This window comes from Elephantulus edwardii, unplaced genomic scaffold, assembly GCF_000299155.1.
Source record: "Elephantulus edwardii isolate Elephantulus edwardi_28Jun2011 unplaced genomic scaffold, EleEdw1.0 scaffold00068, whole genome shotgun sequence".
Taxonomy (NCBI): Eukaryota; Metazoa; Chordata; class Mammalia; order Macroscelidea; family Macroscelididae; genus Elephantulus; species Elephantulus edwardii.
This window is the reverse complement of record NW_006399818.1, coordinates 16,114,015-16,126,979: the sequence shown is the minus strand read 5'-3', so window position 1 is coordinate 16,126,979 and position 12,965 is coordinate 16,114,015. Positions and strand designations below refer to the sequence as shown.

The 12,965-nt window shown below is 43.4% G+C and overlaps 1 protein-coding gene across 1 annotated transcript in view; it reads left to right on the top strand.

Moving 5' to 3' along the window:
* ALDH1L2 (aldehyde dehydrogenase 1 family, member L2) overlaps window positions 1–12,965 on the top strand; it is a 71,593-nt gene that overhangs the window by 36,930 nt on the left and 21,698 nt on the right. The window contains exons 11-15 of the mRNA XM_006888558.1: window positions 2,152–2,271; window positions 3,899–4,026; window positions 7,131–7,281; window positions 11,883–11,953; window positions 12,038–12,143. Coding sequence (XP_006888620.1) covers window positions 2,152–2,271; window positions 3,899–4,026; window positions 7,131–7,281; window positions 11,883–11,953; window positions 12,038–12,143 — 576 coding nt within the window. The remainder of the gene's footprint in view (window positions 1–2,151; window positions 2,272–3,898; window positions 4,027–7,130; window positions 7,282–11,882; window positions 11,954–12,037; window positions 12,144–12,965) is intronic.

The window sequence follows — 12,965 nt, the reverse complement described above, 5'->3', positions numbered from 1 at the left end:
CAGAATCATTGCTCCTGAGTGCTGCATAGTCTTCCGTCGTGTGAATGTGCTATAATTTCTCAATCTATTCATTTGTGGTTGGACATTTGGGCTGTTTCCATTTTCTTGTGATGGTGGTGTACAAATCTCTGTTTGTACCTCAGTTCTTATATTCTCAGGGTATATTCCAAGTAGTGGAAATGCTGGGTCATATGGAATTTCTATGTTCAGCATTTTGAGGAAGCTCCAAACTGCCTTCCAGAGTGCTTGTATGGTGTGATATCCTTTTTTAAAAAGAGGTTTTATTGATTTTCATATAATAATACCTCTACAGTATATTTCATTCATAGATATTGTTTTGTACAATCTTTCATTTACATGGCATTTCTTAGAATCATTCATATATATTCTATTTTATACTAGTTTATTCACTAAATTTGAATACATTATTTTTTCACAACAGATCCTTCCCATTTCCCTCACCCCCACCCCATCAAATAATATGACCCCAGAATTAGTACACCATCCCCCTCCACACACATCCTCATCTCTCAGCTTCCATCCTCACCCTGCCCCTTGGATCCTCATACTCATTCTACAGTGATGGTTTTATACAGTATTTGTCCTTATAGGACTGATTTAGTTTACTCAGCATAATGGTTTGAAACCCTTTTGCTGTTTTTTTTTTTTAATTTCTTTTTAAAGCATTGCCAGTTTCACTTGATGAAATTATGTTTCAGTAACTTCCTTTCCTTTTTAATATTGTGCACTGGTAGGGAATTTTATACCAATAAGTCCCTTTATCAAATATTAATCAATCCTTGTGGTGATCGTATGGGGGACGGACTAGTGTGTTGCCATTTTACTGTTTAGAATAATACCAAAGCTAAAGTGAGACTCACCAAGTTAACTGGCTGTCCTTCCTAGACCATTGTTCCTGCTGAGAACAGAATTGAGGCAGCAGATGTCTAACAGAAAGTGGAAAGGGGGAGAAGCTTAAGGGAAGAAGACTTAAAGTGGCCCTAGCGTAACAAACCTCACTGCCATCATGACAGAACCAACCCTTACCTGACCTTCCAGTGGGTTTCTGAGGCTGTAAATTGCATGGAAGAGATTGCCCATCTGTAGCCTGAGGAGCCACAGGAGATCTGAACCCCCAGAGAAGTGTGCTTGTTGGGTTAGCGGACAGCGCCCTTCAGACTTTGCCACCAGTGCCCAACTAATCTAAAAGGAAACGTATTTCCAAAAGCATTTTCAAAAACTTGGGTAGTAAAGAAAAACAATGAAAATGTCTGGCTGCTAGTAGAATAGTTGGAAATTCAGATTATCCAGGAACACCTGGGGGGGGGGGTTGTGATCTATTTTTTTAAAAAGCCACCAAAAAACACAACCCAGGTACTGATACTGTAAGGAGCACAGTTACCCTCTGCCACACAGGTCAGCATGCGTCAGAGTGGACACCATCGAACCAAAACCCAAGGCTACTACCACCAAGTGGATCTAATCCAGCAGCCTACAGGAAGAGTGGAACTGTCCCTCAGGGTTTCGGATGCTGTAAATATTTCCGGGGTTTTTCTGTCACAAAGTGGACAGTGGTTCTGAACTGCTGATCCCTAAACTGTTAGCCGTCCAAGGCTAACAGGGCCACAAATCTTCTCTGGCAAACTCCTGCTGAGTTGTGTTGGGTTTGTATTTTTTTAAACCCATGATTGCGTTTCCTCCATGCGGCCACTAGATGGTGGTGTTTCCATTTTCTGGAAGCTGTGGGTAAGAAATTCTGAGGTCTTTGTCAAGCCCACCCTAAATAGTTAAGGAGTTCCACTACCACACAAGACACAAAGGTGGTGCAACTTTGGACCCTTTGGATCCACCGACTGCTTCGCGGAAGAAAGCTGGGAAAATTCCTCCCATGCAAGTTACAGTCTCTGAAAACCCACTAGAGGGTCAGTTCTGAGTTGCTTCCAACTCAGTGGCAAAGTTGTGTTCTCATGGATGCTACGTCCTGGCCTAGGTGACCAACCTGGACCCTCAGATGTCTGTCTCTTCAGGAAGGTGGGAGCTAAAATCCCATTGCTCTAACACGTCAGTGAACAATATGCTTCTTTACTACTATTTGGTATCAAATGGAAAAGCACAGAAATATACTGAAACTATTAATATAAATTCTCTTAGGTGTCCAAGGAGGTCAATGAAATGACAGTAAAGATGCCGTATCAGTGCTTCATAAATGGAGAGTTCACAGATGCTGAGGATGGAAAGACTTACGACACCATCAACCCAGCGGACGGATCTGTGAGTCATTCCCTCGTGTGTCTAGTGTGTCTCTGGTTATGGATTTTCAGTTCTCCATGGTTGTAAATCAGGCAGTCTTGAGAAGTTAATTACTCTGTCATCTCGCTTTCAAGCCCTTAATATGAATGTATTCTGGAATTTCTTTTTTTTAAATTTTTTTCTTTCTTCCAACTATTTAATTTTACAACTTGTCATTTTCTGTTAGACATAAAGTCATCATGAGATGAAGTTTTCTCTACCAAAACTAACCATAACAAAGTACTACAATATCTACATATAAGTGTCTTCTGAGATGTGTCCTTTCATATGTAGTATATATAACATGACAGGTATGAAATTTCAGGCTTATAATTTCCATGCTTAAATTCTTTCTTTTGACACTGAATCAAAGGGACATTCTGCTAAGTAGAATATATCAGTCATTAGTTCTGGTGGCCTAGTGACAAGAAGCTGCACTGCAATCCCAAAGGCATGTGGTTCGAGGCCACCAGCTGCTCCATGGGAGAAGGATGGACAATCTCCTCCCCTGCGATTAATTGCCTCTGAAAACCTGCCAAAGGGTCAGCTATCTATGGTACACAACAACAACAATAACAAAGGACAAATATTGTATGTGACCACTATTATTAAAAAAAAAGGAAATATTTATACTCCGAATCATTCTTGGATGGTTACCACGGAAGAGGAGGAAAGGGAAGTAAAAATTGGTAAATTGATGATGTATTGTTGTGTACTGTGGAGTTAGAAGAGGCTCACAGCTGACCCTCCAGTGGTTTTCAGAGGCTGGTAATGGCACAGGAGGAGACTGCCCATCTTTCTCCCATGGAGCAGCTGGTGGATTCAAACTGCATGCCGCTGGGTTGGCAGCGCAACTCCTTATCACAAAGCTACCAGAGCTCCCTTAGATAATAGTCACATGTTAAGATGGGCGAAGGGAAAGGCAATATCCAGTAAGGGGATAATCAGTAAATACCACTAAAGGAAGGGGAACTGAGAGATACGGAAGGATCCATGGAAATCAGTATTAGAGGGAGGTAGAGGAAAAAGTGTGCTGACATTGTGTGGATTGAAATCAATGAACAAATTATGGATGAATAGTTGAATGAAAAATTATTCTTCTTTGTAAACCTTCACTCAAATCACAGTTTAAAATGAATTTTCAAAAATAAAATTCCCTTTTCCCCTGTACTCTATTATTGTTGTTGGTAGGTACCTTGAAGTCTAATATGACCCATAGCGCCCCTATGAACAACAGACCTGAACCCTGTCCTATCCTGTGCTGTCCTCACAATCTCTGACACGCTGGAGCCCATGGCTGCAGTCATTACTTCAGTCCATCTGCTTGAGGGACTTCCTCTCCTCCTCCATCCCTTCACCTTTCCAAGCATCGGTGTTACTAGATGCATTCATTCATTCTCTGTCATAAGAACTTAAATTTTATACATAAGACTGTATTCCCCCCCATGTTGTTATTTACCAACAAGTGGAAAGCAACCGACCCATAGCTGACCCTCCAACAGATTTTCAGAGGCAGTTAATTGCAGAGGTGGCCCATCCTTCTCCTGCAGAGTAAGCTGGTGGAATCTTGCTTATTTCTTGTGCCACCTGTTTGCTTATCTTGAAACAGACGATCTGCAAAGTATCCTATGCTTCTTTGGCGGATGTTGACAAAGCAGTAGCAGCAGCAAAAGATGCTTTTGAGAATGGTGAATGGGGGCGAATGAATGCAAGAGAAAGAGGAAGACTCATGTACAGGTGTGCTTTTTTTATGTATTTTTTAAGGCATATTTATTTTTTAATCTTCATCCTGGAGAGGGTTCAGTCAGGCTGCTCCTTGGAGGCAAGGATTCTGAGGCTCTGTCTGACATACTTTGGACATGTTGTAAGGAGGTCCTTGGAGAGAGACATCATGCTTGGGAGGGTGGTGGGACGGTGCAGGAGAGGAAGATCCTCTATGAGGTGGATTGACTCAGTGACTGGGGTAATGGGGGTAATGTGTTGGAGACAGTGAGATTGGCACAGGACAGAGCAGGGTTTAGGGCTGTTGTACATCGAGTTGCTATGAGTCACAAGTGACTCAACAATACATAATAACAATAAGGCATAACTGTTCCCTTTGTAGGCGTTTGTTGGCACGATGCATCACACATCATGCTGCTGACTGAAAAGTGAGTGGATCAAATCCCTCATAAAGATTTACAGCCTTGAGGACCCTGCGGAGGGTCCACATTGGTCCAAGTCGACCCAATAGCAATGGGTTTTTGGTATGGTTGCCTTTGCATACTGGCTAATATTGCTGAAACTGTGGCAATTTCTTTAAAACACTCTAACATGGGCCTTTTATAAAATGTCTTGTGACTTGTATGGCATAAAATCTCATATTTCTGATTAGTTGTTTTATTGTTTATATTAGTTAGGGCCTGGGTAGGAAGAGAGATTTACTGAAGAGACTGTTTACAAAGATGGTGGCAGGACCAAATGAATCCAAGAGGACATCCGGAAGCACTCCGTGGAGGGTAGAAACTGTGGCCACTCCAAAGTCTCAGGAGACAAAGAGAATATTACTGAAACCGGGCACTGTCTGTGCCAGGAGACGACCACATAGGCTGTGGTTTTTGCTAGACTTTAGCAGCTGCTAAACCACAGGGGAGCCAGGGACGTTGAATTTCCCAGCACTTTCTCCTCTGGCTCGCTCAGCTCCTGCAGGTGCCTCCCATGGGCCTAACCCAGCCAGAGAGCAAGGGAGCCAGGGCATGGAGTCTGTTCAGGTGCCATCCTCCTGAGCTGCAGAGCAAGGCAGAGAAGGGACACAGTGCCCATAGGGAATCCCTATCCCGCTGTTGCTTGCAAAGACACATTTTAAATCTACTTGATGGGCAGTGAGGAGGCACAATAAGGGGAACACTAAAGGCTGGGGAAGGTTTTAGAAATAGCTAAGTATACTAAGTTGTTAGATCCAGCCTCAAACCCAGTTTCTACTTACCTAAAGACAAATATCTGACCTTGGTCAAAAGATCTTGGAGCAGGACCTGGGAGAAACACTGGAGAGGGACATTTCAAACCAGTGTGGGCCACTAGAAGAAGAGAGGAAGGAAAGTTAATGGAGGAGATAAGTGTTAATGAGGATATTTTCTTTCATTGTTGTTGTTGATTGCCTTTGAGTCGAACATGATTCAGAGTGACCCTATGAACAAAAGGCCTGAAGCCCCCCTACAACTATCGACATTTATCAAAGTTCATAGAGTTTCCGGAGGCAAGTTGTTTAGGAAGTGGATGCCACTCCTGCTTCCAAATCTGTCATAGTATGTTATTGTTGTTATTATGTGCCATTGAGTTGCCTGTGATGTATAATGATGTATAGCAGCTCTGAACCCTTCCCTGTCCTGAGCCAGTCTCACCAACTCCAACACACCAACCCCATCGTCCCAGTTACTGTGTCAATCTCTCTCATCCAGGGTCTTCCTTTCCTGCTCTGTCTGTCTACTCATCTCTACTGGCCATGTGACCAAAGTGGTCTTGAATATTTATCCAGTCTGGCATTTACCTTCCCATGGAAACTGGACACCGGGGGGATCTACTCCTGAGAATGTCCTCAAGTCTAATTAAGTCTTTAAATCCAAGCAAGTGTGTGTGGTTCTTATCTAACCATACTTTAATGCTGAAAATGGGCTATGAGACTTGTTGGTGATTTTAAAACATAAGTAACAGAAGATGATTGTGGACACTAGTGGGATCAACTCCTGAGAATGTCCTCACATCTAATTAAGTCTTTAAATCCAAGCGAGTGTGTGTGGTTCTTTTCTAGCCATAATTTAATGCCAAAAATGGGCTATGAGACTTGTTGGTGATTTTAACACATAAGCTAAAGAAGGTGATTGTGATAAAGAGTGTGTTGTCACGAAGTGTTGAATCAGTCATTTCAAAGTGAAGGCAGATTTACATGATATTAAAGGTCATGGTGGTGGTGGTGGTTGTTAAGTGCCATCAAGTCAACTCTGAATCACAGAAACCCTGTGAACACAGAGCTGAACCCAGGCCTGCCTGCACCATCCTCATCATCTCTGAAATGGTTGAGCCCACTGCTACGGTCACTGTGTCAGTCCATCTTAGTGAGAGTCTTCCTCTCTTTCTCTGACCTGCCACCTTGCCCAGCATAATGTCCTTTTACAAAGAAAGGGCCTTCCTGACAACAAGCCCACAGTGAGATGAAGTTTCCCTGTCCTCGCCTCTAAGGAGGACCCTGGTTGCACCTCCTCCAAGGCAGATTTGTTTGTTCTTTTGCCAGTCCACAGGATATCCAGTCCTCTCCTCTAATACCACTACACAGTGTTCTTCTTCTGTCACGTCTATTCGCTGTGCAGCTTTCAGATACATAGGAAGTGATGGAAAAGAGTGACTCAGATGCACTTGCGTCTCATTTTCTTAAAAGAAGGGTGGGGGGCATGGAGGAGTTATGTGTAAGGAAGATATTCCAACCCAGAGACTGATTATATTCATGAATTTAGTTAATGTCCCTAAAAACCAACTCAAACTCATTGTCATTGATTTGGAACTGACTCGCAGCTGACCCTCCACCGAGCTTTCGAGGCTGCCAGTTCCATAGAGAGATGGCCCATTTCCCCTCAAGATGTGGCTGGTGCATTAGTTAGAACAGCCCAGAGGTGTGTGATTTGGGTTAGCATTGCATCTCCCTAAGGACTCCACCACCAGAACTCTGCACCACAGTGTCCGTCCACAGTGTCCGTGAGGGCAGAGAGCCCACCTGTGTTTACCTCTGAAGCCTGAGCTCTGAGGATAGTGCCTCCCAAGTAATAGGGACTCACTCAACATCTGCTGACTGAATCTCTCCGGCCTTCCAGACTTGCAGACCTGTTGGAAGAGAACCAAGAAGAACTGGCCACTATTGAAGCCCTTGATTCAGGGGCTGTCTACACTTTGGCTCTGAAGACTCATATTGGCATGTCTGTGCAAACATTCAGATATTTTGCTGGCTGGTGTGACAAAATTCAGGTGAGCACAAACGCTGTCCCACATATAAATGTTCCCCTATCTGTACAAAAGGAAAAGGGACAAACACGTTATTAATTTATCCACTTTGTCAGAGCGGCCTCTTTTATAGGTTTTCCCCTCTAGCCCCTCTAACAACCTTGTGAGGTGATTGGATGTAGATTATTAGCTCCTTATTAAAAGTAAAAACATTGACATTTGAGGCTAATGAATAATGTACTGACATAGCAGTAAACCATAGAGGCAGCACTGAAATCCAACATTTTCTGAACTGAAGGCTTACTGTTCTTCTTTATATTTTGCCATGAAGTCTCCTTAGCCCATGAGGTAGTCCAGTGTTATGTAGGGATTGCACACTCAGATGCTTAGGCCAGAGAACTAACGTGGGCAGGCTGGGTATAAGAACAGTTTTTATAAAGACACAAGTACAAGAAATGTTTTCTTTTCATTTTCATTTTTAAAAAATAATGCATGTGTATTGATAAATAGGAACAACACATGGCTCAGCATGAAGATTACAAAAGAGAAAGATAGAAAAGAAAAAAGAGAGAACGATAGAGCATGTGGCCAATGGCAGAATGTGTGTTACTCATAGACTCACGATAAGTACTGCTGCACCACCCATCACAGCAAGCTCCCAGCGGGGGGAAATGGGGTGCAGGGGAAAGGCATTCCCACTCTCCCAGTGTCTCATGTTTGCTCCTCCCATTGGTCAGCTCTACCTCCTAGGGAAAAGGGGGGGCAGCGGCGTAGGAACAGCAGTCCCTGATTACAAATAAGATCCGCTTCTAACTGTGCCCTTACAAATGTATAAGATAAGCCTGAACAAGTACATATGGTTCTTGTTTGTCTTACTTTAGTGCAAGAAAATACTCCAGACCTTTTCAGTGCTTTAAAATCCGCACATGCAGCAGGTAGAGACACTGTACTGAGGATTTTGTTTCCACTGGGAGTTGGTTCCGTTGTCTCAAAGTGAGGGCAAATTAATATAACTTTAAAAGGCAAGTGAGCCTTGTCCACGAGCAAGACCTTCACAACCCTAGGATTGTCTGTACTTTCTCTGGCCACGTTGCTGCCACCAGTATTAATTCAGCACAGTGATAGCTGGTGTCTTAGTTTCCTGGGGCTGTCATAACAAACATACCAAGAAACGGATGGTTTAAAAAAGAGAAATGTCTTTTGTCACAGTTCTGGAGGCTCAGGGTCCAAATCAGGGTCTTCCGTGTTGAGTCCTTGTGGGAGCATTGAGAGACACGGGGGGCTTGCTTCCAGTTGATGGTGGGTGCTGGCATTCCGTGGCCTGGACATAGATCCTAACGTGGTACATTGTGTGTACCTCTGCTTCTGTGTAGGTCCTTCTCTTTTATAAATCGCCACTCAGAAGAGTTTAGGAAGGAAAAGCATGTATCCTGCTCCAGAATATCTTGGTTAACTTAACTGATAATCTCTGTGAAAGAAAAATTTTCTTTCCAGAACAAGGTCACATTCACCAGTGCAAGGAGTAGGGCTGCAATATCATGTTTTGGAGGCTGCAACTCATTCTGATGCTGCCAAGCTTCAAGGCTGAGCTTTGTGGATTATCGGCTAACATGGTTCAGATGTTTTACTTTTTTTTGAGCCTACTACCTTCATTGGTAAAATTGTCACAATAATGTATACCATGTAAGTTACAGTATAGGATGAGAAGTCTATGTTTATATTAGAGGATTAATGAAGTCTGCAATATAGGAAGCCTTGCACATATATATATAATTGTTCTTATTATTCACACATCCAAAAATTGTTCGTCTATAGATGTTTCACAATGATTCAATTCCATTCCTTGTCTTCAATTATGAAACCCAAAGAGCTCTGAAAGGTGAAAATTGTTTTGTTTGATTGACTCAAGCTCATTTGGTGCCCAAACCTGATCTGAACCAACGTGAGACTATTTGTAATTTTTACTTATGTCCACTTGAGTACATGCTTATATTTTACTGAATACATATTAATGTGTTTGATTATGGAAGGCTGCCCCAGATCATACTTGGGTATGCATGTTGTTGTTGTTAGGTGCCGTTAAGTCGTAGATGAGTCATAGCAACCCTATGAACGATAGGCCTGAGCACTGTTCATAGTTTTCGGAGGCAAGCCATTCAGAAGTGGATGCCACTCCTGCTTCCAGGCTTGTTTTAATCAGGAAGCTCGAGCAAACACTGTCCACCATGGGTAAACCATTATCATATTTGGCACATCAGTGTCACAGTGTTTAGTATCACAACAACCACAAGTTATCTCTGTACAGCAATGCACAGACCAGTGCTATACCACCTTGGGCTTGGTAGCATAGTATATGATTAATGTAAAGTATGTATACTTTGTTTTTTTTAAATGAAAAAAAATCCTAGACATTCTGAATCCCAGCACACACCTGGTTTCAGACAACAAGATGTCACTCGTATGATTAATAAACCAAAGGCAAACCCACTGTCCAGACCAATGCTAAGAGCAACGCTAAGGACAGAGACGAGCTTCTGCGTATGTTTTCCAAGGCTGGGACTATTTGCAGATGTCGATGGTCATGTTGTTTTACCTCAGAGCAACCAGTGGGCTCAGCCTCCCAGCCTCCCAGTTAGCGGCAAAGTCCGTGGTCACTGTGTCATGGGAGCTCCTTGTATTAGAAATAGCAATACTATGTTATGTAGCAACGCAAAAACTGGCTACCGTTGAAGATTACCATGCTGTTGTACACCATCGAGTCAGAACCAGCCCGTAGCAGACCCTCCAGTGGGTTTTCAGAGGCAGTTTAATTGCACAGGATTGTCCATCCTTCTCCCATGGAGCAGCTGGTGGCTTTGAACTGCATACCTTCGGAATTGCAGCGCAGCTTCTTGCCACTATAGGCCACCAGAGAGCCACAGCACAGCATATTGCTGCTCTTGTTAGGTCATTGAGTTGACCACACTTCATGGCAGCACTGTGAGCAGCAGACCTGAACCCGGCCGTGTCCTGCACCATCCTCTTTAAGCCTGATTGACTCTAGCCCGTTGCCCCAGCCAGCCACCATGTCAGTCTGTCTCATAGCGTGTCTTGGTCTCTCTTGTTCTCCCTCCACCCTTCTGACCGTGATGTCTTTTTCCAAGGACTGACCTTACTTAGCAACATGCCCCGAGTATGTGAGGCAGAGTCTTATCATCCTTCCCTCCAAAGAGCATCTGGCTGCACCGTCTCTAGCACACCGTTGTTCTTTTGGCAATCCATGGGCTATTCAGTACTCTTCTCCAACACCACCACTCAAAGGCACAGATTCTTCTACTGCCCCCCTTAGTCAGTGTCCAGCTTTCAGATGCGTAAGAAGTAATTGTGAAATCAGGCAGATTTTGTTATTGTTGTTGTCATTGTTATGTGTCATGGGGTTGCAATCAGCGCATACTGACCACCCCCCAGCAGGTGTTCTTTAAAAAGGATTAAACAGGGGTACATATAACAGGGAACTCTGGTGGTCTAGTCTGTAGGGTGTTGTGCTGCTAACTCAAACGCAGCACAACTCTAGCAGATCAAATCCACTCGTGGCTCCAAGGAGGAAGCTGGATGTCTCCTCCCATGCACTTTGCAGCTTCTGAAAACACACTGGGTACTCAGTTATGAGTTGGTTCAACTTGTAAGGCAATGAGTTTGAGGTCTTTGGGATTTTTTTCTTTAGTATAACAGAAAACTCAAATACCTTTCTTTTTTCCTACTGGGTTCAAGGATTCCAAAGGCAGGCAGTTGGGGTTGTCGTGTGGATGAAAGCTCTTTATCTTTCTGTTTTGCCATCCTAAAGACACATGACCTCCACCTTGAAGGCTGTCTCGTGGTCATTCGCTCCAGTGCCTTGTGGTGACATCCTGCCTGGGCCATACCTGTCTGCTAGATCAAGAGCAGATAGAACATAGGGAAGTGTGCTGCTGACACAAAGGCCGTGCCTCTGGGGGTTCAAATCCACCAGCCGCTCTCCTGGAGAGAGAGGAACAATCTCCTGTCATGAGCTATATAAGCTCAGAAGCTCAATGGACGATCAGCTAGGAGTTTGTTCCAACTTGACATTGATGATTTTTATAGTCTTCTAGAGAAATTGTGAAATGTAGTATTATATCGGAGCACTTTCTGCCCCAGTGTTAACACAGAGGTTCTGTTACTCAAGACAGGACAGAATGGATATTGGACAAGCAATTTGCTTTCCCCTGACCATGCCAAGAGATTAGAAATGGAGGGTGGCTAAATTGGGATTATGTTGATTCTCTCGTGTCCTACAGTTCTTTCCAGAAAGATGACTGTTCCTTTTTGGTATAGATGCGTTTCTTATAGGAGCCCTTGTGGCCCTGTGGTTAACGCACACAGCTGCCAACCAAAAGGTCAGTGATTTATACCCACTGGTAGGTCTGCGCCTGTGAAAATGCACACCCTTGGGAACCCAACAGAGCAGCTCTACTCCGTCCTACTATGTTGCAGAGTCAGGATCAACAGAACGCTGCCTTTTCATATCAACTAAGGATTAAACAATATCGCAGAACAGTAAATGGATTCTTTCTTTGAGAAACTGATCCAAATGAATAAAAGAAATATCAACCTTTTTTATGCTTCAGGGTTCTACAATTCCAATTAACCAAGCCCGTCCAAATCGCAACCTGACCTTCACCAAGAAGGAGCCACTCGGGTAAGACGGGCGGGGTGCCGTGGAGACTTGTGTGTGTGATGTTGATTTGAGATGACTAAGGCGGACCTCTTTCTTCCTCTGCAGGGTCTGTGCCATCATCATCCCCTGGAATTACCCGCTCATGATGCTGGCCTGGAAGAGTGCTGCGTGTCTGGCAGCAGGCAACACCTTAGTGCTCAAGCCAGCGCAGGTAGAGTCCCACAGGACCCCTGCAGATCCACCTCTGCACCCGTGACCAGACATCCATCGCTGTGGCTTCAGTGTAGTGCACTTTGCAGTACTGTGTTTTACAAGTTGATGGAGCTCTGACGATGTAGTTTATAGGAAGTTGTGCCGCTAACCCAAAGGCCACATCTCTCTGGCACTCTGAAAGCATCAACAGCTCCGAAGGAGATAGATGGGCAATCTCTTCTCATACAACATCTAACGTTGGAAGCCCACTGAAACGTCAGCTATGGATCAGTTTTGACTCCGTGGCAGTGAGTTTTGAAACTGCATTTGCATGGATAGTCCATAATTGAAAATGTCCATAACAATGAATATAAACACATTTTACTTCAGTAAACTAGATGGCATTTCTCCAAAATAACTGAATTCTTGCACAATGTCAAATGTCCAACAGACAGATTTTGTTTAGACATTATTTAGAGTAAATATGAGACGCCCTAAGAGAAAGTATTATGTAGGCAAATTTTAATTATCAAGACTATTATAAAAATAGGGAAGAAGAATGAAGAGGATGCAAACACATTAGTAAAATAGTAGCAACTCTGTAAAATGTATGCAAGTAGATAACAAGGAAATAACTTAAAAATTATTCAGATGGTCTTGAGAATGCTATTGAATTGATAACAATTCATAGTCATGCTTTGTATTCAGATGGTACATTTCTCAAAAAGGAGGGAGGGAAGCTTTTCATCTCACATTAGCTTTTTAGTGAAAAACTATATGGCACTGTAATGATGATTGGATGTTTCCCACGTACAGGGCACTGGCGTAAGCATCCTGTGGT